General features: G+C 35.0%; 3 protein-coding genes and 1 pseudogene across 3 annotated transcripts; 3 read left to right on the top strand and 1 right to left on the bottom strand.

The window, feature by feature from the left end:
• Positions 1-2,735: 2,735 nt before the first annotated feature.
• On the top strand, positions 2,736-3,683 carry LOC119254396 (olfactory receptor 8J2). The gene has a single exon (XM_037521502.1). It carries the CDS (start codon positions 2,736-2,738, stop codon positions 3,681-3,683), a length of 948 nt encoding a protein of 315 aa, XP_037377399.1.
• Positions 3,684-9,398: 5,715 nt separating this feature from the next.
• LOC119254394 (olfactory receptor 8K3-like) lies at positions 9,399-10,340 on the top strand. The gene has a single exon (XM_037521501.1). The coding sequence runs from the start codon at positions 9,399-9,401 to the stop codon at positions 10,338-10,340; it is 942 nt and encodes a 313-aa protein (XP_037377398.1).
• Positions 10,341-14,409: 4,069 nt separating this feature from the next.
• LOC119254395 (olfactory receptor 8K3-like) lies at positions 14,410-15,350 on the top strand (annotated as a pseudogene).
• A 4,163-nt stretch (positions 15,351-19,513) lies between these two features.
• LOC119254237 (olfactory receptor 5J2-like) lies at positions 19,514-20,434 on the bottom strand. The gene has a single exon (XM_037521354.1). It carries the CDS (start codon positions 20,432-20,434, stop codon positions 19,514-19,516), a length of 921 nt encoding a protein of 306 aa, XP_037377251.1.
• Between the last annotated feature and the right edge of the window lie 5,903 nt (positions 20,435-26,337).

Here is a 26,337-nt window from a genome sequence, read left to right as displayed (position 1 = left end):
ATTTCTTTTCAAAGTTCAAATTTGAAAATCTATATTTGTTGCGTTGGGCAACACCACACTGACAAACGGGAGTCGTGGAGCAGGCTACATAATGCAGAATGCTGCTGAAGAGCAAGATCCTGGCCCTTTTATTGACACACGTAATTGGTTTTTAGATTAGGGAGATTAAGGAAAGGGGAAGGGTGTAGAAGATTAGGGATTGTGAGTCTGCCCTCCAGGCACTTCTAATCTACTTGATGCTACACCCTAATCCCCAGCCATGGTTCTAATCTCATCAACAAGGCCCTCCACTGATTAGCTTCTGGGGTCCCTTGTCATACATCGGTCCTCAGCCCCCGGGCATTCCCGGTCATACCGTGATGTATAAATCAGGAGTATATGTTATGCATCGGTCCTCAGCCCCCGGGCATTCTGGACATACCTTGTGATGCATAACCTTCCCAGTGTGATCCAGCTTTGTGCTCTTGTTTGATCTGAAGGGTTTAAGGGTTAGGGCTCCTGTTCTTAACTGGCCGGACCACTTTGACCTTGTTTAGGTGACAAAATTGTGGCCATATAGGCTGCCTAGGAGTAGCAGACCCACATATGTTTATACAATTAGAAGTGATTAATTAGGAATAAATGCTAAATCAAATAAAGTCCCTGAGAAAAAAGACAATATTGGGCTATTCCACAGAAATTTTATTTAAATCACATATACTTACCAAAATAAAATGCAAACCTAACTTTGCCATCAGTTACATTTCAATAGAAGAGAGAATTAATAAGTAAGGTTACATGTAAATACTTTTTAAAAAAACTAGTTTCACAAATTCAAGTAGACAATGGTTGCTATTGTTAATACTTCTTTGTTCTTATTAAATTAAGGATAAGTTTATTGAATACTATATCTCAGAGTGAAACTTCATCGAGTTGCTTCTATGTATAGCAAACAAACAGGAAATAGATCGATTAAGGAAACTGATGCCATATGTTTTCCGTCATAAACTTACCTATACAATGGTAATTCATTGACTATTTCTACTTCAGCTATAAAAGCCTTCAGCAAGGTAGAATGATTTACTGGGATGGAAATAAGAAGCCAGATTATTTATTATGCTAAAAATAAATGCAGGGATCAATTATTTTGCATTCATTGTCAACAGGTTCTCTGCTAACCTACATATATACAATAACTCGTTTAATTCACAAATAAAAGAATATAAATACTTGGTATAAATCACACAACTATTTACTGAATTAACAACCTACTAGCCAACTGACCAACCAAACAGAACAAAACATAAAAAATAAAACCCATATAAGACCTTATTATTGATCAATAGCCTCTACTGACTCTTTTCGTGACTTAGAGTCACTTAGCTCACAGTTGGGCTTCCACTGCCTCATCAGCTTTAGAAAATAATTATATTCATCTCATAGACATTCCTATGTAATGAGCTTGTTATTTCAAATACTTAACACAGTTCCAGCACAAAAAATTCACACCATAGTAAGTAATGTTAGTGCCCTCCTTATTTCTCTAAACAAATAATAATCAAACTTGAACAAATTAAAACTACAAGAGAATTTTTTTTTTAAATAATTTCTTTTCTTTTTTTTTTTTTTAAAGATTTATTTATTTATTTATTTATTTATTTATTTATTTATACAAGCACTGGGTATAGTCAGAAGCGCGGGAGGGTGAGAGAATTCACCAGAGCCAGAGCGGGGAGCAGAGCAGGCAGACTGATGAAATACACTGCTGAGGGGAGCAGCGGGCACAGCAGGAGAGGTCTGTTGTGCCATGTGGGACCCTCGCTGGCGGCCCAGGATCGAACCAGCGCTGCAGAGGCTGCAGGCAGCTTCGCAGCCCAGCGCTCAACCACTGCGCCACCGGGGAGGCCCAACTACAAGAGAAATTTTAACAAATAAATTTGGTGGTAAACAGTTTAAACTAAAATGACATATGCTGGAAAGGAAAAGAAGGGCTAACAGGAGAACATAATCGAGCAGAGTTTGAACATCTAGAAATCAGAGTGGTCAGACAGGACTGGTTATTTGGCAGAAGAAAGGAAAGGAGATGAAGTAAAGAGAATTTAGTTTCTGAATGGTACAAAGGAAAAACAATATTGAGGGGTAGTTCTCTTGATAGGGCACTGATGCCAAGAGCTATAGTAAAAGTTGATAAAGAAAAACCCAGGGTACTGAAAATGTTAAAATATTGACATTCCTGGAAATGAGACAAGGTGTAGGCTGAAGAGAAGGCAAGTGGCAGCTGAAGAGAAGATAATTGGAAGTCACTCTTGTTCATCACCTTTTTAAACAAAACTATCTTTATCTTTGGAAAAAAACCACATATATATAAACATGCACATATACATATAAAAAGCATGCATGTAGGTTTTCATAAACTATCACATTAATATAATTGATCTATGCATATAAACATCAGTGCATACAATAATATAATAAATTAATCTACTATGTATGTAATAGAAACTGCATCCAACAGCAAAGAGATTAATAGCTCTGTCAATTAGTTCTAAGAACCTGAAAGTGGTGTCTGGAGAGTTTTTATTTCTAAATTTTGTGAAATGATGGTGAATAAAACTAGTATCTGAAACTTTTAACTGTTTATGAACAAAAAAACTGATTTTAAATGAAACATTAAGAATCTGCTATTTACAGAAAAAGTGATTTTGCCATCTATTAATGTTCATTTTCCCCATTAAAAGATGAAAGCAACAAAGTAAATGGCTCCAGGGAATCTCACCAGGGTCACAGAATTCATTCTCATGGGAGTTTCAGATCGTCCAAACCTCCAGATCCCACTCTTCTTTGTCTTCCTGGTCATCTATGGACTGACCGTGACAGGAAATGTGGGCATCATTACCCTCACCAGTGTGGACTCTCGCCTTCAGACCCCCATGTACTTCTTCCTCCGCCATTTGGCTATTGTCAATCTTGGCAACTCTACTGTCATTGCCCCTAAAATGTTGGTTAACTTCTTGGTGACAAAGAAAACCATATCTTACTATGGATGCGCAGCACAACTTGGTGGCTTCTTAGTTTTCATTGTGGCTGAGATTTTCATGCTGGCTGCCATGGCCTATGACCGCTATGTTGCCATTTGCAACCCTCTGCTCTACACGGTGGTGGTGTCTCCAAAGATCTGCCTTCTGCTGGTCTCCATCACCTACCTCCATGGTATGACCACAGCACTGACTGTGACTTCCTGTGTGTTCTCAGTGTCCTACTGCTCTTCTAATGTCATCAACCATTTCTACTGTGATGATGTCCCTTTGTTGGCATTGTCCTGTTCAGACACTTACATTCCAGAAACAGCAGTGTTCACATTCTCGGGGACCAATTTGTTTTTCTCCATGATTATTGTTCTGATATCCTACTTTAATATCGTCCTTGCCATTTTGAGGATACGCTCCTCGGAGGGGCGATGGAAAGCCTTTTCCACCTGTGCTTCTCACATGATGGCTGTCACTGTGTTCTATGGGACACTTCTCTTCATGTATTTGCAACCAAGGACCAATCACTCCTTAGATACTGATAAAATGTACTCAGTCTTCTACACCCTTGTGATACCAATGCTGAACCCCCTTATTTACAGCCTCAGGAACAAGGATGTGAAGGATGCATTGAAAAGATTCCTGAAAGGCCCATGTCAATCATTCAAACTCATGTGAATTTGAAACTGTAACTCTTTTCATTTAATAATTTCTCTATGTTCCTGAAAGTCCTACTGTAAAATAAATAAAATTTCTATTCATTTCAATGGGAAAAATCTGGATCCTTTTATACTGACCTTAAATTTCCAAACTTTCCTGTAGAAAAAAATATGCTAATTAGATATGGAACATACACTTATATAAGCAATAGACAATAATTTGAAAATAAATGCATTTTAAAATAAAAAATATACTTTACTAAAAGGTTTTTACGTTTTAATTTGGTTTACATGTTTGTATTCTATAAAAAGTAATTGTGTTGCCAGTAGTATTAGTTTTCTATCACACTGTAAAACTAATGCCCCAAACAGTGATTTTGAACAAGCCAAAGTTTGTTTGTTTTTTTATTTTTTTAATCTCAAAATTTTGAAGGTCAGATGTTCACAATGGATCTTACTGGCTAAAATCAGGGTGCCAGCAGTTTGCATACATTCCAGAGCCTTAGGGTCGAATCTGTTTCCTTGTCTCTCCCAACCTTTGACTTGTGGCCCCCTCTCTCCTCCCAGCAAATCCATCTGTTGTTTCCACTGCCAAATCACTTCCTCTCACTCTCACTCTCTTGCCTCCCTCTCTCCCGATGATTATTTTGGAGTCATTGAAATAATCCAGGAGAGACCTATGTCCAAATCCAATGTGATTAATTTAATCACACGAGCAAATCTCTTTTTCCATGGAAAATAGCATGTTCACAACTTCTGGGGCTTTGGACATGGGTATATTTCATGCAGTGGGAGGAACTCATTATTCCACCTACAATATTTATATGTACACTATATTGGCATATGTAATGAAACCTGATGCTGTTAGATATTGCACTTGTCTCATTCACTAATACACAATAAGATAGTTGCATAAACACTAAGGCGATTTATACCCTTTCTATGAAACTTGGCTATAAAATTTGCTCTAAACAAACTATATAAAAAACCTCTTTGAGTGAAAGATAAACAAAAAGCATTTGGGCCCAAGGTTGCACAGCGTGTCCACAAATACACATGGACTCACATATCACTTGTTACAAAGAAATGAAGAATCAACTCAATCAGCCAGCCAGGCAAACACATTAGCCAAACCCCAGTTATCAGTGATGACAGGTAAAAGAATTACCTGCCAGCTTTCATCTCCTATTTGTCAAAGCTCCTCCTCTGAGACATTAAGACACCTATACTTCAGGTTATGTCTACACGAGTGCTCAAGAAGTTCCAGGCATCTGTGTCTAGGTGCTTAGGGGAGATGCAGGGCACAGCTATAAAGTAAGACCCTGTCTTACCTTGTTTGTGTTGATGATGTTTTAAATGCATACAAATGTCAAAACATGAGATCTTACATTTTTGTAATGTATTTTCTGCCTGTAATTTTCAATGATATAAAGTTGTTTGATTATTAAGCATGTCAAGAAATCAAACCTCAACAAGGAAGAAAGTGAGTAATAGAAGCACATGTTTCAATATTATACAACAAGTGAGAGCATAATTCAGTTGCCATAGATGCAAAAGTAGAAGAATGGTACCTAGGCAGTAGGGGTGACCTGACTCCCTGAAGCTCATTTTGCAGGTGCTAAGATTATCTGCTCATTTCCCAGTCATACCTGAACCACCCAGAGTCCTTGTGATTGGAGCAGCAGGTCAAATTGAATAATCACTGTTGTTAAAGACCAGCCTATGATTCTTGTGTTGTTGGCTACCACTCCAATGATGGGTCTACTGTACGGTGTCCTCCTGAATTGCATGACTGTGCCCTTGCCCTCATGAGTGATGTCATGGCCACAGACAAGAAAGTAGTTGCCTTCAAGGACCTGGAGGTGATCACTCTTGTGTGTTCCAAATGTCAAGAAGGGATGACGTGGAAAGGAAAGGTTTACACAAAGCAGATGTAAAAAGTCTTTGAGCATGAGTGGAGAAACTTGCCTCGAAATAATTAAGATTGCTGTAGTGGAAAACTCAGCCTATACCAAATACCTAAGCCTTACAGGTAAGTTCTGCCCATCTCCAAGGAGTTCTCCAGTAGCTGGATTAGTTGAGATCACAACAGAGGTAAAAAAATAAATAAATAAATAAATTTAAGGAAGGAACAACACATTACATGCACAATGTATTATTATTATTAGTCATTTAATCTTTCAAATAATGCCACAGGATAACAATCATATACATCTCCAATGCACTATCCATTTGAGAAGACCAGTATAGAACTGGAAAAATGTTGACAAACTTATTGTAAAGATGAAATATATTAAGCATACTTCCCTATATGATCATGTTAATAAGGGTACTCCAGAGACACACAGAGAAAAGAGATTATATTGCTACAGAAAAATAGAGATAAAAGAGAATTTTCAGACAGAAATCTACAAAGCAGATCAGCGCTGCCAGAACTGAAATAAAGTCTTGAATAAAAAGACAGGAAAGTAGGTAGAATTTTTATGTTGTAGTCTTTGCTCTTTAAGACATATACACCATGAAATATTACTCAGCATTCAAAAAAGATAAACACATGCAATTTGCAGCAACATGGATGGAGCTAGAAGGGATCGTGCTCAGTGAAATAAGCCAGAAAGAAAAAGAAAAATACTGGATGGTCTCACTCATAGCAGGAATATAGAAAACTTAAATAAGGGACCAGGAAAAAGAATAACTATAAGAAAGAAAATATCAAAATCAACAAACAACTATGAACCAGAGACACTCTATGGAGGTTGAGGGGTGGGGAAAGGAGGGCTTGGGGTCAAAATAAGGGGGTTGTAATTGTAAGGGGAATATAAAAATAAAATTTAAATAATAATTAAAAAAAAACAAAGCTGCCCGGAGCCTCTGCAGTGCTGGTTCGATCCCCAGCCACCGTTGAGGGTCCCACATGGCGTGCAGACCTCTCCTGTCTCACCCACTGCTTCCCTCAACAGTGTACTTCGTCAGTGTGCCTGTTCTGCTCCCTGCTCTGGCTCTGGTGAATTATCTCACCCTCCCACGCTTCTGACTGTACCTAGTGCTTGTATAAATAAATAAATACATCTTTAAAAAAAAAGACATTAAACTGCTTTGGGTGAATCCTACCCACACTGGGAAAAGTAATGGGCTGAATTCAAAAGCTATTGAGTTAAATGTAAGTAACATCTAAAAATTATCTTCACAGGAACATCTAGACTGATGTTCACCCAAACCATGAAGCCCCCCAGCACCCCTGCCTGCCGTGTACCTGGTAAACTCAATAAAAGCCTGAAAAAGCCACTGAGGGCCCCAGGACTCTCTCCTCCTTTACCTGTCTGCTCCAATCATAGAAAACCTGCACTATGCCCCTCCTGCCACTACACTAATCAAAAGTAAAAGATAGGAATGTAATACAAAAAAAAAAAATCTGACTCAGACTCACTTACCTGTGAATAAAAATCGTTTTAAACAATTACTAAGCACTCCCCTCCCCATGCATCTGTTAAGCTTTCAAATGCTTCAGGGACAAGCAAGAAATTGTCATCTCCTCGGGGAGAGACTCCAAGAGTAAAAAGAGTCTACAAATTGTTCTCACTGTGCCAGGTTACGAAGCACCTGGGAGAGGCAAGACAGAGACTTCACTATAGGTAAACAGTGTATTACATGCAGTGTCATAAATTACCAACATCTGAATAGCTTGGGTGACATTCTTGAGACAGAACTTTTATTCAGTGGCCAAGAATAGAAAAGTATTAGGAATTTCTGATTCAATTCTGTGTGTATTCTATTATTGATAATGCACAAGCAGAATAGAACTGCTCTCCTTTTTCTTCATATTAATTTTTCAAACATTTTCATAAATACTAAAGAGCATCTTTGAAAAGTCCAGTATTTATGTCAGCATAAATACTTAATCAAACAATGGAGCTCAAACTGACAATAAAGAAATCCAAGCTCAAGAGCCAGGAATTTCAAGAGATGATATCAGATATTAGAATATGGAACCTGTAGGTATTAAGTTTCTAGTTGTCCTTCTAAATCCTCATTTATTGACTAAGATGTCTCTTCCCTTCTCAGAAATATTATGATAATTACAGATTATTTAAATCTGTGTAAATATGAATTTTTTATCTCTTCACCAGGAAACCAGAAGATTTCCACTTTACATGGAAATGTGAAATGCTATGAATGGTAAAATATGAGAAAGAACTTTGATATTTTCTATAAAAGTCTAAATTTGGTGATAAGAGACCTTCTATCTTTTCTTATTTTATAAGAAAAGTTAATGCTCTCCAATATGATTTTTTTCTTTAATTTCTCATTTTTTATCTAAACCTCATTTATATTGCTTCTTATCGAATTCACTTAAAATATTTTTCTTATTTATAGTTCAGTATTTCTGACATAAGAGTGGGTATTAGATCAAAATGCCATAACCTTATAAACAAGGTTTATGTGAGATGAGTGTGAATTTCCTCTAAACATGTTTAGAATTTAATGTTACAAATGTATTTTCTGTTTCTTTCTTAGAGCTCATTCAATGTTTCTGATACCCATGATTTTTTTCTTTGTAATCAGGAATAAATACTTTTTTCTTTCTTTTCTTTAAAGAAACTTTAGTACAATTTTTAAACCAGTCAGTCATTTACTTTAGCTTGTGATCCTCATTCTACTTTGGTTTTTCTTATAATTGGTGATTTATTGGTAATATTATAAACACCTTTATTTCATTATACTTATGTATGTCCACATTAAATGCTATACTATGATAGTACAATTATTTGTGAGTTTAAAGTGCAGACAGATGTGAAATAACATTCCAGAATGCATATATAAATATGTAATCATATCTATATCTAAAATATATATTTTATCTTGCCAGTATTCTGATATGTAATGTAACGATTTTAAAGCTGTGGTTTCATTTCATCCTGTTGCACCTATGGACATAGGTGTGTTCACAGGAACATGTTTCAAACTAGAAGTTTCTAAACCTTCCACACATAATTAGAATTTGGATTGTATAATTATGTATTAAAATAGGCATCATGACATACTAAGTAACAGTAGCTCTGTAAATGTAATTATGAAATTATCATTATATAAAAAAGGAAAATTTTAATAATCACCTATAAAACCAACACATAAATTCTGTACAATTTTTTAAATTTTTGATTCCTATGTCTACATCTATCAATATGTACATCTTATCTATAACTCCATCTACCCCTCCATCCATCTCTATCAATAATAGCTACATACATACATACATACATACACACATGCTTACATATATATTTTTTCCTGCCAAACTTGGCCCTTTGGCATTTTTGACTATATAATCCCTTGTTGTGGGAGGCCACCCTGACAAAAAGAGTTACTAGCAACATAACCGATGTTAATGAGTAGTTGCCAGTATCACATCCTCCTCCAGCTGTGACAATATCTCAAAACATTATAAAAAATTATCAAATATTTCTTGGGTAGATAGATCTTCTCAAATGGAAACCACAAATTTATATCATTGCTGTTTCTATTTCTAAATATGTATGTTATATTTTCAGGAGACATAATATTTTAATAAAGTCTAAGTAATAAATCTGAATTTATTTTGTTTTATTTTTACCTGCTTTACAAACAAACAAACACAACAACAACAACAACAACAACAAAAACTCCAGAATTTACTACAAGAAACCTATTGACTCTACTATCCTTCTGTTCAGAGTAGACTTTTTGATAAACTTGGATGGAAAGACACAATCTATCGATGCTGACTGAGTTCGTTCTCCTGGGAATCACAGACCGCCCGGAGCTGCAGGCACCCTTATTTGGGCTCTTCCTCATTATCTACATGTTCTCGCTGATGGGCAACTTGGGCATGATCGTCCTCACCAACATAGATGCCAGGCTGCAAACACCCATGTACTTCTTTCTCAGACATCTGGCTTTCACTGATCTTGGTTATTCAACAGCTGTGGGACCCAAAATGTTAGTAAATTTTGTTGTGGAGCACAACACAATCTATTTTTATTCTTGTGCCATGCAGATGGCTTTCTTTATCATGTTCATTATTAGTGAACTCTTTATTCTGTCGGCAATGTCCTATGACCGCTACGTGGCCATCTGTAACCCCCTACTCTACACAGTGGTCATGTCACAAAGGGTTTGTCTGGGGCTGGTGGCAGTGCCCTATCTCTACAGCACATGTGTTTCTCTTCTAATCACCATAAAGCTTTTTAATTTACCCTTCTGTGGCTATAATATTGTCAATCATTTCTACTGTGACAACTTCCCCTTGTTGTCTTTGCTTTGCTCAAATACACAAGAAATTGAATTCCTAATAATGATTTTCTCAGCTTTTAATTTGGTTTTCACCCTTCTGATAGTTCTCGTGTCTTACATGCTCATCGTTTTGGCCATTCTCAGGATGAACTCTGCTGAGGGGAGGCGCAAGGCTTTTTCCACCTGTGGGTCCCACATGACAGTGGTCACTGTGTTCTACGGGACGCTAATATTTATGTATGTAAAGCCCAAGTCCAGCCATTCCTTTGACACGGATAAAATGGCATCTATATTTTACACTCTCATCATCCCCATGCTGAATCCCTTGATCTATAGCTTAAGGAACAAAGATGTAAAGCATGCACTGCATCGAATGTGGAATAAACTCTGCAATGTCTTTTCTTAAAGTTCATTCTCAATTTGATTCCTGTAAATTAGGAATCAAACATTATCATGTTTGCTTTCATAGGGAAACACAAACAAGTTCTTCATGTATTTAGAGAATGGCTTGTTTGACCAGTAATTCTTTTATGTTATAAACACATAACTTGCAAACCATTAAAATTATTTGTCACCTCTAAGGGGAAGAAAGCAAATAGAAGTTAATAATTAAGTAAATACTATGATACAATAAGGTGTGTTAAAGTGCTACAGGCCATGAGAACATGTGAGAAGAGGGGATATGTTGTATTACATGGGGCAAAATACTAAGTACAGAAGGGGGTAAAGTGACTTTTATTTCCAACCTTTCAAATAAACGTTCATGTGTCTATGTTTGTTTGTGCATGTGTGTGTGTTTTATGTAAGCACATTCATTTAGCCTTCTATTCTGTGAGGCATGGTAGGATCAGATTGTGATTTAGGAAGTATATTGTAGTGGGATATTGTTGAATCAGTTGACTGAATTTGTTCTTATGTCCGCATTCCCCATTGGGATATTAGGATCTTATTCCTTTCTCATTGATACCATTGTTTTCACATTTCAGTCCTAAAGAGTCTCTGAATTCAACATACTTAAAGTTTCAGCAACCCAGATGAGTACAACATTTAGCTTTGTCTATCTCAGTGGGCTGCATATACCAATGGACATTTTGATTAAAGTGACTGTGTTGATTTCTCCCATGGATGCTTAAAGTGTCTTCCTTTTTATAAACTTGAATTTTACTCCTAAGTGTGTGTTTTGTGCAAGCATTGTTGCTATTCTTCATTTCTGCAAAATTAAAAAGTGAATATTGCTTAAAAATGCTCTTAAAGTTTTGTATATTTGCAGATAGGGTTATTTTATGATGAATTGTTTGTTGTCTGACTTTCATGTTGCTGAATTTACTCAAATTCGGTTCATATGAGGGTTTACTATATTTTTATTACCACCCATTGTTTCACTGCATTGATTTCATAATTCCTCTTTTAGGAAGTAAAAGATGATAATCCCATTGTTTGTTCTATGCAATGTTAATTAAGAAGGTGTCATACTACTTGTAAAAATTTATGCACTTACTTCTTGTGGAAAAATTTCTTCAAATGTATTAATGCACTGCACTGTGTAATTAGTTGTGTACCTGTACAACAATAACAAAAAATCCAGAAAGGAAATTAAGAAAATAACCCCTTCAGGAAAGCTATGGGAGCATAAGAGGTACTGGTCATCAGAACAATCTCTATATATATATATATATATATATATATATATATGTATATGTATATATATAGTTTCTATGAGTGTAGTTTCTGTGAGTGATACATATATACATATATATTCACAAACAATAGATATGAGGCAGGTATGCCACATAGACTATCATTCACATTGTTTTTAGAGGGACAGATTCAAAGCTCTCCCTTTATGCTACACATTGTAATGTGTTGAAAATAGTGGACAGTAGGAAATAAACAAAATATCTACCTACATAAGTGAAGAAGCAATAGTTTTTAAGAATATACCATGGGGGGGGCCTCCCTGGTGGCACACAGGGTTGAGCACAGCACTATGGAGCAATCTATAGCCTCTGCAGCATGAGTTCGATGCCCGGCCACCGGGGAGCAACCCATATGGCACAAGCAGACCTCTCCTGTCTCATCCACTGCTCCCCTCAGCAGTGTACTGCAGTGGATCTGCCTGTTCTGCTCCCCACTCTGTCTCTGGTGAATCCTCTCATCCTCCACACCTCTGACATGTACCCCAGTTCTTGTATGCATGAATAAATAAAATCTTTAAAAAAAGAATATACCATGGATTCTAATAGAAAAAGAGTCATAACATCAGAGGACAGCAATAAAGTGACCGAAAATGTAGCAATAGAATCTAGAGAATAGCAAATGTATAGTAATATGTGCATATCAACAAAAATGTTACATTTTCAGAGTATACTGTACTGATAGTAAAAATAAACCAAAATTAAAAATTATAGAAAAATTCTCAATAAAATCTTGTAAGAAGTCAGTAATGAAACCTGACTATGGACTGAGACAAAAGAGTAATTTCTACCTTTAAGGAGACAAAACAACATCAGTGAACAATGCCTTAAATTGCAAAACATATATTTTAATTTCATCTACATTTTGAGTGATATAAAAAAGCAGAATTTAGTCACTTCTCCAGTGTGTCACCTATTTGAGGAGACCACTACAGAAATGGGTACTCATTGTACCCTAAACAACATTTTAATCAAGACCCTTATGTGGAACAAATGTTATCTCAACAAAAATTTTAAATTAGAAATATTTTTTTTAAAAAAATCACTAATCTAAAAAAAGAGTCTCTTGTGTTACAAATGGAGAGCAAAAAAAAAATAGAAGTTTCAATAAATTAATTAATGAAACAAGCAAACAAGTGTACTCACTGGTGAATACCAGTTGTCCCTGAGAATTAATGGCCAACCTCCAGGTATTTTATTAAGTTCTCATATGCTTTCAGCATAATCAACAAATTGGTTGGCATCTCCTTAGGGAGAGTCTCAAAATGTGAAAAAAAAATCTATAAATTCTTCTCAATATGCCCTGCTCAGAAACACATGTGGGAATCAAGACAGACACTGCTTTACAGGTAAAAACATAGCATATTTCACAAGCGATCCCATGTCACCAGTTTTCACAGTAATGTGGAGTTCTGCTTTAATCCAAATGCAAAGCCCTAGCAAAAAGCATTTTGTTTCTCTTTCCTTTCTAGCCTGAGCAGAATTTGGACCTCTGCCCTTGGTCTCTTCATGTTATTATTATTATTAATATTTTCACATGGATTCAGGTACTGAATGATCAGAAGCACTTTGATACTTTGTCAAACCACTTATAACATATTTGTTTTATATGTTTTATCTCTAATAGAAAATGCCAAAACTTAGAGCAAATGAAGCACAATTAACAAACATGATTTTTTTTAATTGACAAAATTAAGAAAATGCAGTTATGCAGTCTCTAATATTGATCTTCTAACTAGTTGTTTAGTGGATTTTAGTTCTTTGGTGACCCTCTCCAAAATAATTTAACATATACTGATTACTTAAATAAATATTGAATTTGTTTCTCATCATGTTTTGTTAAAATTTAGTCATGGGTAGAGGGAAAAAGTGAGAACATTCTGTTTAACCAGTTCCTCACCATCAGTATAACCTTGCTGAGGAAGTAGAATCAAATCCAGAGATGTTAATCGACTTATGTAAAGAAAAGTTTTCAGGTAAGTTATTATTGCCATTTTTAAAATTTAAAATCATGATGCACTTGGTATTTGATGACTTCTTCCAGAAAAAAATACAAATCGAATCATTAAATCCTTTCTTTCTTCCCAATAACCCTGATATGAAATGTTAGTTTTAGGTACAAGAATGAAGAGTCTTAGATAACTTCTGTTTTATTCTGCCCAAAATAATCTTTTATTTATACCATAATTTAAGGCATGATAAAATCTATCCATCTATTTTTATCTATCTATCTATTATATATATATGGGAATTTGTGGTTTGAAGGTTTTACTTTATCATAGCATATATATGTGTCATAAATTATAAATTTATTTTATAAGTGTAATTATGTGATTGTTTAAATAAATAAATAAAAATTGTTATAGAACAGTACAATAATCATCCATATACACAACACATGAAATTTTAACTATTTTTGCTTTATATGTCAATATTTTTGTAACTGTGTATCTATCTACCTACCTACCTATCACTCATCTACCAATCTCTATAGGAAAGAGTTTTTCAGCCATGGCACTGTTATTATTATTGATTGGATTTGTTGTGTGCTGGATATTGGAACTAATACTTAGTAACTTTACTGAATTCTAAACATGAAAAATCAGGAACATCTCAACTCTCAGTTGCGTGGGAGATGAGTTTTTTTTCAAATATCTTAAATTGCAAAGTTTGCATATCATCTATACTGCTTTATATAATAATCATTCTCCAGAAAAGGACATATAAAATATATTGACTGTGCTATTATCTCTTTCCAGATATATTTTCCGATTGACGTGGATGGACAAGCAGAACCTAACAGTAGTGACTGAGTTCATTCTCCTGGGAATCACAGACCGGCCTGAGCTGCAGGCGCCATTATTTGGGCTCTCCTCACCATCTACATGCTCTCTCTGGTGGGCAACTTGGGCATGATCGTCCTCACCAAGATGGATGCCAAGCTACAAACACCCATGTACTTCTTTCTCAAGCACCTGGCTTTTACCGATCTCGGGTATTCAACAACGGTGGGACCGAAAATGCTAGTAAATTTTGTTGCGGGAAAAAATACCATCTCCTTTTGTCTTTGTGCCACACAGTTGTCTTTTTTTCTGGTGTTCATTATTAGCGAACTCTTTATTCTGTCGGCAATGTCCTATGACCGCTACGTGGCCATCTGTAACCCCCTGCTCTACACAGTGGTCATGTCACAAAGGGTATGTATGGTGCTGGTGGCCATTCCCTATCTCTACAGCACATTTGTCTCTCTTCTAGTCACCATAAAGATTTTCAAACTATCCTTTTGCGGCTACAATGTTATCAGCCATTTCTACTGTGACAGTCTCCCCTTGTTATCTTTGCTTTGCTCAAATACGAATGAAATTGAATGGATCATTCTGATCTTAGCAGGGTTTAATTTGATTTTCTCTCTTCTGATAGTTGTCGTGTCTTACATGCTTATTCTTGTGGCCATTCTCAGGATGAACTCTGCTGAGGGGAGGCACAAAGCTTTTTCCACCTGTGGGTCCCACTTGACAGTGGCCACTGTGTTCTATGGGACCCTAATATTTATGTATGTGCAGCCCAAGTCCAGCCATTCCTTTGACACTGATAAAGTGGCTTCCATATTTTATACCCTTGTTATCCCCATGTTGAATCCCTTAATCTATAGCTTGAGGAACAAAGATGTAAAATATGCACTACAAAGGGTGTGGAAAAAAATTTACAATTTTTTTTCTTAAAGTTCACATACCACATGATTCCTATGAATTAGATTATGAGCCTCAAACTTTGTTCTGTGTGTCTCTGGGAGATAGAGCATACTAAATGTTTTCAACTTATATTTGAAGGTCGCCTTCTAAGTAAGCACCAGTCACATTGCTGTGTGCTGCAGATAGTGAACAAAACAGGAAAAAGCTTGGCCTAATTATTGGCTGAATTAACATGGAGAGATGAATTATAAATAATAAATAAATGGGGCAGGGAACTATAAGCCCAAAGAGCAAGAAAACATTGTAGTTACAGCCTGGGGGAGAAAGGAGAAACATTAGGTACAAAGGAGAGTCACAGGGATGTATATTATTCTCAACTGCTAGAAAAAACTCATTGTCTTCATGTGCTTGTGCATGTAGGTGTGCAAGCACATTATTCTGTTTTAGCCTTCATAGTCTTCTATGGCAGATGTTAAAAATCTAACTTTATAATTGTGGTGTCTAGGTGGTTCAGTGTGCTGCACTGATTTGCAGCTGGCAGTCATCTGAATTTGCTGAAATGTTCCACATCACTTGGAGATGTTGAGGTCCTCTCTTTTCTCACTAGTACTATTATGCTCCTATATGAGCACTAGAGGGTCTAATAACTCAGCATACTTAGCAATTCAGCAACTCACACTATCAGTGTCTTTTTTTCTGATGCCATTTCTCTATACCAGTAGATTTAGTAGTTAAATAAATTTTCCTTGTTTATAGTTAACAAAATGTATTTATTGTGTACATTAAAGTTACTAAGAAAGTTAATCTTAAGTGTTCATACTACGAAAAAAAAGCAATTAATATGATGTGATAGAGATTTAATGCTGTTGTACTTATGTTGCAATTCATATGTATATAAAATCAACATGCTATATAGTTTAAATTTAGTATATTGTGTTTATTATATCTCAATAAAGCTGGAAGAAAAGATAAATTTCTTGAAGACTTTTATGGAAGATTCCGTTTTTTAAAGTTTGTTTTTACCAGCTTGACCTTGATTGCAGGTTGCTTATTTTTGGCTCATGGATTATCACTATTCCTTATCTCTTTGGATAATAAGAACATTTCTTTTATAAGAGGTGTGTTGTAATTGTTTTTTGGTAAGAGGTATAGTCTATGGAGGATTAATTTGTTGATTCTCTGTCATGTGGCTGACTCTTCTCAACATTAGTTCAGATGAATGTACATTATATTTTTATTGACTTCTATTGTCTGTATTGATTTAATATGCCCTTTTTCCAGAAATAAAAGGAAATAATCCCATGGTTTGATCTGTGGTATGTTCCTAGTGAAAGTACAGTTTGAAATAAAACAATCTATACCACAGTTTAATCTTCTTGACTCCCTTCCTTCAAATCCTCCCTAAATAACCACTTTTTGGTATTTTTAATATTTTTAACATTCATAGGACTTTACAACATCAAGAGACTAAGACTATATTCCACTACCATGGAATACAATTTTTATGTAATCTCAATTTGAGTAAGAGTAGTTTATCAGAATAAGAAAATATGCGTTAGATATATTGTCATGCGCAGATGCATATTACTCAAAATTTTAGAGTTAATTTTTCAAAGTGATTATAAAAGCTACATACTTTGCAAATATACACATAAGAAGAAGTTTTTGCTTTCTAGAAAGCATGAGTTGAACAGAGATACTGTGTAATGTTAATATTAGTTTTTGTGGATTTTATAGTCAGATAGATGGGATTTTCATTGCTTTTGTTTTGTCTGACCCTTTATTTCACTTCTCTATATTCTATATATGATGAAACCAAGGAACAGACTTTTCAACAATTTTACATATATGTGTATATATTATACTGTAATATATACATATATGCAATCTATATAGATTTGTTTCATCTATACCACATACATATATGCAAAACAATAAGCACGGATTCATAACTCAAAGTTCCACAAAAACTGGAACACAGGTATAATTGTAATACCTAAATGTATAAAACTTTCAGGAGAAAGTATTGTGAAAATATTCACAACCTCAGGTTAATCAGAAACTTATTAGATACAACACCAAAGATAAACTGATTAAATAAAAGTCTGATACATTGGACAAAATCAAAATTTAAATAATTTTCATTTCAAAGGACACTATTAAGAGGGTGCAAATCAATTTATATTTTGAGAGACAATATTTTCAATCAATGTATCATAAAAATCATGCTTCTACAATAAATACAGAAGTCTCAGGCTCAATAATAAAAAAGATCTCCAGAATGAGCACAATATTTGAACAATCACATCACCAAAGCACATAAATCTTGTTCAGCATCAAAACTCATTAACAAAATTCAAATCTAAACCTTAGCAATATACCTTCTACAGTATCTGAATGTTGGTGCCTATATGGAAGAATAGAGGTACCATCTGAAAGAGGTATTTGTTGAAATCCAATGTTAGTTACCTCAATAAGAAATAATACAAAAAAACTAGAAATAATAAAATTACAAAATAAATGAGTTCAGATAGCTCTTCCTGAAGGTTTTCATTTTCCCTTTCTTTTTTTTTTTTTTTTTTTTTTTTTTTTTTTTTTTTTTTTGGTGACTTCAACTCAAAGGAATCAACATGCCAAGGAAGCAATATTTTGGGGTGGCATGTCTTGAACTCTAGCACTTGCCATGGATCTTCATATATAAGCCTTTAAGGACAGATGCTATCATTTCTCCTACGTAAATACAAAGGAGTGGATTGGCTAAATATTTGCTAAATTCATGCTTAATTCTTAAAAACTGATGCATCTTACAAACTTTTCAACTATTTGTACCATTTTTATTTTTTTTAAGATTTTTTTTTAAAGATTTATTTATTTATTTGTTTGTTTATTTATTTATTTATTTATTTATACAAGCACTGGGTACAGTCAGAAGCGCGGGAGGGTAAGAGAATTCACCAGAGCCAGAGTGGGGAGCAGAGCAGGCAGAAGGACGGAAGTACACTGCTGAGGGGAGCAGCGGGCGGCAGGAGAGGTTCTGCGCACCATGTGGGACCCTCCTCCGGTGGCCGGGAGCAGCCGGGGATCGAACCGGCGCTGCAGAGGCTGCGGGCAGCTTCGCAACCCAGCGCTCAACCGCTGCGCCACCGGGGAGTAACCTGTACCATTTTTATTTTCACCAACATTTCATCAGCTGTCTCATGAACCTTAAGTATTCCATATTCCTTCTATTAATTATGGTAGTATGTGAAAATCAAAGATAAAGAAAAATGTGCTCAATTAATGTCAATTTATGGTTAATGCAAATATTTTCCCCTCCCATCATCAGCTGCCTATAAAATTGACATTATAGAATAGAAAATCTATAGAATCACAGAATTTCCAGCTCTGTCCATCAGCCTGGAAGCTCTCAAACAACCTAACATCTGGGTTTTTGTGGAGGTTTCATTAGATCATTGTTGAGTCATTGATAGGGATTGATTCAACCTCCAGCTATATTCCCTCTCCCAAAATTGGGAAGTGGGACTATACTAAAATCTTCAACAATCTATTCAAGGTCAATTCCCATGGCAACCAACCCCTATCCCTAGGTGCTTTCCAAAGTTGTCTCATTAACATAACAAAAGGCACCATCAAGGCTCTTACCACTTAGGAAATTCCAAAGGTTTAGGAGCTCTACCAGAATCTGGTGAAAACCAAATATGTGTGTGTGTGTGTGTGTGTGTGTGTGTGTAATTACAATCGCAACATCACAACTACCGGTTAAAAGATAAATCAATGAAGGCAAATTTCAACTATACAATTATATACATACATATATATATTTTTCTTGGAACTGTGAAAACCAATTATATTTTTCTTAATTAGTACCCTATTTTTATGTCCTTAAATGTAAGTATTATTATATGGTTATTTCCTTCAAATGACAGAAAAATCTAAACATAATACTGTATTTTGTATTGACTCACAATTTAGAATATCAGAAGACCAATATAATAGACTATTGTTCTTGTGACACAGCTTTATAATGAAATAGCTCCCCTTTATGGCTGTTTCCTCACATGACAAGCAAATAATAGAAAGAAAAGATCTGTCCCATCCTTAGAGGTTTTAACATTCATAAATGCTTGAAAGTGAGAACTAGCTGGTAGAATGTTACAGAATTAACAGGGATTTGAAATTAACAGCTGAAATGTTTAACTCATAACTCTTTTCACAGCATCTTTCACTTCTTTGTTTCTCAGACTGTAAATCAGCGGGTTTAACATGGGGATTACCAGGGTATAAAACACAGAAACCACCTTCTCCTGTTCTACGGAATACTGGGAGCTCGGCTGAATGTAACTAAAGCTTAAGGTGCCATAGAATATGGTGACAGCAGTGAGGTGAGAGGCACAGGTGGAAAAGGCTTTCTGTCTGCCTGTTGTTGAGCGGATTCTCAGGATAGCAGAAACAATAAATACATAGGAAATGATTACAACCAAGAAGGTGCCCATGGCAATAACCCCAGAGAAGGTTAAGAGCAACAACTCATTCATGGAAGTGTCAGAACACGACAGCTTCAGGAGGGAGGGAATATCACAGAAGAAGTGGCTGACCACATTCAGTCTGCAGAAAGACAGTTTCCCCAAGCTTACCGTGTGTACTAAGGAGTTAATTGTCCCACATACCCAGGAACCAACGACCAGCCCTATACACTTTCTTTTAGACATGGCTACAGTGTAAAGCAAAGGGTTCACAATGGCCACGTAGCGGTCATATGCCATTACTGACAGCAAGAAACCTTCCGTGGTAACGAACATCCCAAAGCACAAATGCTGCACGATGCAAGCAAAGAAAGAAATGGTGCCCTTTACAGCAAGCAGATTTGTCAGCATCTTGGGTGCAATCGCAGATGAATAGCAGGTGTCCACGAAAGAAAGGCAGCTGAGGAAAAAGTACATGGGTGTGTGAAGCTTGGGAGTGGTTTGGATTATGAAGATCATGCCCAGATTCCCCACCAAAGTCACAGCATAAATCATTAGGAACAATACAAATAATATAACCTTTAGATCATTGCGTTCTGTCAATCCCAAAAGAATAAACTCTGTAACAACTGTAAAATTCTCTTCAGCCATTTGTTTCTTTCTTTTCATAAAATCTGTCATTAAAAAATTATAGCAATTACAATTTATTAGGAGGAAGCACAAAGTATAAATATATTAAGATTAAATAAAATAGTGGCATTCTTTGGATTAATAATATTCCTTCTTTGAATCTGTATTTTTAATCAATAATGATTACAATTGGAGCTAGTTGATTTTCTGTCCCTTGAAGATGTTTTATTGCTTTTCATGATTATATTCCATAAAAATTAATATGTGAAAAATGTCTCTCAAATGTCTACTTCAATAAGCCAAATGATACTACCACTAAGAAAACACCACAGACAATGATAATAGCATGTATAATGCATATCAGTGGAAAGTTCAATTCCATTCAGTGAAATTGTCAGCATGAAATAATTAAATGGAAAGAGGCACTAAAATTATATTTGTTTTGAAGTTATATATGGAATTAATCTACAAATACATAATTAGGAAACAAAGTGGCCGCAACCATATAGTAAAAAGATTTGGGCACCTACAGTAATGACATTAAAAAATAACAAGGATTTTCACTTCTATGATCATCGGAGAGCATTGGCTCGCAACACCTAACTCTGAAATTCATGAAATAGAATCCTATGTCTTGCAAGATACCTATCAAAAATAGCCAGATCCTTGTTTCCGAGCAGTCTTCCCCGAGGCCATGATGGAGCACAGCCATGGAAGCTCACTAACCCTGCACATCTGGGCCAGATGGAAACTTTCTGCTTTTTCTGAGATCTAAATAATTTTAGAAATGCAAACAAAAGCACTAGTTCAGAAAATGTGTGTGTGTGTGTGTGTGTATCACCAAATTCTCTGTGATCATTCTTCATATTATTCAACTTTATAATGCATAATTTAAGCAATTTAAGCCTCTGTAAAAATACAAATTCCACGGGATTGTTGGATATCTATATACTCAAAATTCACATTTGTTTCAGAATTGTCTCTTCTCTGTTAAATTGAGGTGTCATTTTAGAAATGATAATAAATGGAGATTACTATAGTTTATAGTTTATACCCTTTACATATTTTAATTAAAACATTTCAACTGTCATAATGTTGAGAAGGTAGAAATCCACTAGTCCTTGGTCAAATTGTATTGTGAAAAAAACTATTTCTTTTTTTTTAAGATTTATTTATTTATGCATACAAGAACTGGGGTACAGGCCAGAAGTGCGAGGGAGGGGATGAGGGTATTCACCAGAGACAGAGTGGGGAGCAGAACAGGCAGATCTACTGAAATACAGCGGGTATGTCAGGAGAGGTCTGCTGCGCCATGTGGGTTGTTCCCTGGCCGGGTATTGAACTCGTGCTGCAATGACTGTGGCTAGCTTTGTAGTGCTGATGTTTAACCCCTTGAGCCACCAGGGAGGCCCAATAACTGACCTCATTTCATTGGACCACTTATTTAACTTCCTAGATCCAGGACAGAATTACACTTAACATCTCCAAGATTATTGAGAGGATGGAAGGAGACAACTCCAACAAAACATTTAGTATTGCTTTGAGAATAAATTAATTGGATATTAAAGCACATTAAATTGAAGATAGCTCCACAGCTGTATGAGATAAACTTAGCTAGACAGAACAGTGATATAAATTTAGTGTTTGATATCTTTAGTACATTTTTGATAACACTAAACTTTGGAAATACTGCAGTTGGACAGTTCTATTTTAGAGTATTTCTGAAATCCACAAATACTATTTACTTACTTTAGTATCAAGCTAATACTGCATTTATTTTTAATAAAATAATTATATTCTTATTGAAATTTGATATAGTCCCTAAAGGTAGACAACAAAATGCACTCACAGATAAAAATCAGAATTACTGATTGCCTCTTCAGATGGATGTCACCACATCCCACTTGTTGGTAACATTTTAAATGGAATTAAACAAACATGAATTTTAAGATTCAAACCACACATAGAATTCTATCATGTCAAATTTTCAATCATATGCAGAATAAATGATAAATATGAAAAATTAAAAGAAATAAATTTTTTTTTAAAATGAGTAACTTACCAAAGATTAAAAGAATGTTTGATGTATTAGTTACCTAGAATGTTTATATCCATCTACATGGTTTCTTATTTTCACCTTAGAATTGGAATCCTTTAATGACTTTTCTGAGATTCAAAATGATCATTATCTTAATAGTTGCTAATGGAAGATCATTTCAGATAAAACATAAATTGTGTAAAACAAACATAATGGAAAAAAAGAAATAATGGTTCTACATCTTTACTTGTTTCCTAGAAAAGAATGAAAGAGAGGACATGTATAATTATATATATAATTTATTTTTGTTCTCATGAGGTTAGAATCCCTGTAACTTAGGCATTAATTACACTAATGGAACAGTAACAACAAAATTGCATTTTGGATTATGTTCTGTTTTCTTAAGGGACTTTGTCAAGGTATCCCAGTGGAAGTTATTTTCAGTAAGTTACATATGAAAAAACGTTACCAAAAAAATGGAACAAAACATGGAGTCAATTGAGAAATGTTGACTGCAGGTGATTTTCCTAAATTGCATAGCATCTTATGAAGATATTGAATGGATAAAGCCACAACCTTATAAGGCAAAAATGCACATGTGAAATCCAGCTTGATAATGACTATTCTTTGTTTAAAAAAAAAAAAAACTGCTTAGGAAGCAACATCCTAGTGTTGAAAACAAATTCACAAATTTAGAGATCTAATTGACAGCATTCTATTTAGATATAACAAGGTTTACACAAAAGGATAGGCTGAAAAAGATTGGGATAAGTTTATTAACAAAAGGAAAATTATTTTGGATAAAACTTTCCTGACCAAGGTCCTTACTAAAATATCATTGAAAACAAGTATGTAATACTTAATGTGAATTTAACTGTAACTACAGTGTTGTCAACCACCCTTACCTCAAAATAAAATAATAATAAATTAGGTTTGGTTTCTTAAAAAATAACTGTTTGTAGCTCTGTCCTCTAGCTATAAAGTTGTTTCTCATAGGCATATGGTTCAAAAATTCTTAAGCCACTATAATGGTATACTGAATTAAAAAAATGAAGTAAATGGATAATAGATCATCAGTGCTAGCTAGTTGTTCACTGCTGAGGTAGGAGATTACAGAAAAAGCAAGAAGACCCCAATGATTTATGTGATAATGCACTAGTGTCAGTTAACCAGAATAAACTGTGTTCAGCTTACTATGCATTCTGAGGACTATATGTAGAAATAATTATATGTGTTTAAGCACATGAGAGCATCCCCCCCAAAAAAAGAAAGAAAATTCTACATTTTACTGGAAATTTTGTAAAACTTTTACCACTGTCCTGCCCTCTGCCCAAGAGCTTGGAGTCAGAAGATCAATGACTCTTGTTTGCCGTGAAGAACCTCCTGGCAAGGAACAAAACAAATTTCCTAAACATCCACAACCAATCCTCTGGATGTCTGTAAATTGCCTGGCTCACTCATTGAGAAGGCTGGGAAATATGTGGTCATCTCATAAGCAAGAAACACAACTAACACCCAGATAATAGTTTCTAAGAACATTCTTCAACTAGGACTCCTATGATATCTGACTGATTTGAGAACAGGGTGGGAGATTTATATGATGAGCCCAAATACATTACAGTGTGTGAAAGTAATCATACCGAGGTAATTCACATGACTTGTTTTCTGGTGTTCTTACAAAACATCCACTCCTATTCCATGTTCATGCATTTTTACTTTTATAAATGACCTTGTACCAGTAACTCAACTTCCAGTTGTAAATTTAAGACCAATAGAGAAAAATTTTGTGACCCAAAAAAAGTATTGCTGCAAAGAGGATTTAACCACCACAGAAGAGAATTATACCAGAAATAATTCTTTCTAGAGTTTGATTAGTCTTGTGCTTACTTCAGTAGCACAAAATATACTAAATTTGGAATACTACTTAGCTTTATTAGCCACTACATACATAAAAATGTATATTTAAAATATCCAGTGGTTAAAATATATTTGTGTGACAGGAAATTTATAGAAAAGTTCAAACATAACACACAAACTTCATTTTTAAATATGCTATTTGATTCCTTTTTAGTATTTATTTTCTGCCTTCTCTCACCAGAAGTAAAATCATTTTTAAAAGTACTATGATAACCTTTTTGAGGATTGTTTTTTGAAAGGCATATCCTTCTTTTAAAATTCACTTCATTTCTTTAAATAATGACTGTGCTAATTGTATTAAGTTTAATAAGAGAAGGGGGAGAAATGCAAAGGATAATGGCATAATAAAAATATCATTTATGGATAGATTTTATTCTAAATTCATTGCTAGCTCTTCAATATTCCATTTTTCACAATAATAAATCTTTGGATGCAGATGAGTTACTTTGACAAAGTAACTTCATCACTGTCTTTAAGTTGTCATGAAGTTGAATTCATCCCTTTAATATAGGCTCAGAATGCTGCCAAGAAGACTAGGAGGAGGGGTTCTTTGAGGCCTCTAGATGGAGACATTGTTAAGGAACCAACCCTGGGTGACATCTCTGGGGATGCAATTAGTGGGCCCTAGAATCACCTGTGCTCCAGAGTTAGGGTCTCAAAGGCTTATAAATTCCCATCAATTTTCATTCCCACAGCTTTGTAGAGATTCTGCCTGAGAACTGCAGCAGTTTCTCCATTAGAGGTGGGTAGAAAACGTTTGTCTTATTTTCATATAATGTTTTTTAAAAGCTCCAACATTGTACCTTAAAATGAACAAATTAACTTTCATTTTGGATGGCTCTATGCAGTATGTATATAGTCCAATAACATGACTGTTTAATTAAGGTCTGTTTTCCGGTTTCATTGATTTGGGGGCAGCAGACACAGACCATCAAATGTGATTCAGGTTTTCAGTTTCCTCCTAGAACTAGTCTCATTATGTCTCATGGACTTACTATTACTTCACTATTGAAGTAATGGGTACTTGCTCCCTGTGATCACCTATATCATAATTTTATTTCTGTGATTTTAGCTAAGATAACATGTCTCATAGAATAACCAGTGAGAGAAAAAATTTCCTTAGGAAAATTATCCATTAAATCGCCACATACACACAAATGTATTTAGAGAAGCATAATATATAATCAATGCAATAATGGATCATTTTTAGATAAATCATTTATCTTATACTAAAACAAATGTGTCAATGTTTTAGTAGAAAATGTCTCAAAAAGAAGGATATGTTTGAGAAGAACTATTTCATAAGCAGGTGCAAAACCCTAAGGAACTGCAAAGCCCTCTATTCCTTGTTCATAGCACAGAGTCTTTAGAAATACACTCAAGGAGACATAAAACTCAGAAAGGAAATGTTCATTTTCCAAGTTACCCTTAACAGGACTGAAAATGTTCAAAAGCAAATTAACTTTCTTTTCACTTTGTCTAATAATTTTATAACAAACGGACATTCTAAGTTTCAACTATTTCTATGTTTTTGAAGGTTATTAGTATAACCTATTAGTGATATAAATTTTATGCTAATTTAAAGAAAAGCCACCTCTCATGTTAGCCTCCCACTTAATGGAATTCATAAGAATATCGAAAATTCCTCTGTGATCAAAAATAGCATGCGTAAATACTCCAAAATCAAGTCATTTAGCTTCATTTAACACTTTTAGATACTGATCAGATGGGGCCACTGCATGCTGAGCAAACTTTCATATAATAGGTCACCTCTCACAAAAACAAAAAGAAACAGTCTCCAAAGAACCAATATGAACATGGACACAGAGGGCCAGCGATGGAAATCCACATGTGATGTATGCCTGCTAGGGTAGAATGACTAGAAAATGATAGGGACCTGATAGTGAATGCATTGAAAATAATAAAATATTTTTCAATTATTCTAAAAAATAGCTCAGATAATGTCTTC

The sequence above is a fragment of the Talpa occidentalis genome, unplaced genomic scaffold (genome assembly GCF_014898055.3).
Source record: "Talpa occidentalis isolate TD23 unplaced genomic scaffold, MPIMG_talOcc4v2.1 talOcc4.3, whole genome shotgun sequence".
Taxonomy (NCBI): Eukaryota; Metazoa; Chordata; class Mammalia; order Eulipotyphla; family Talpidae; genus Talpa; species Talpa occidentalis.
This window is presented reverse-complemented; position numbering and strand designations above follow the sequence as displayed.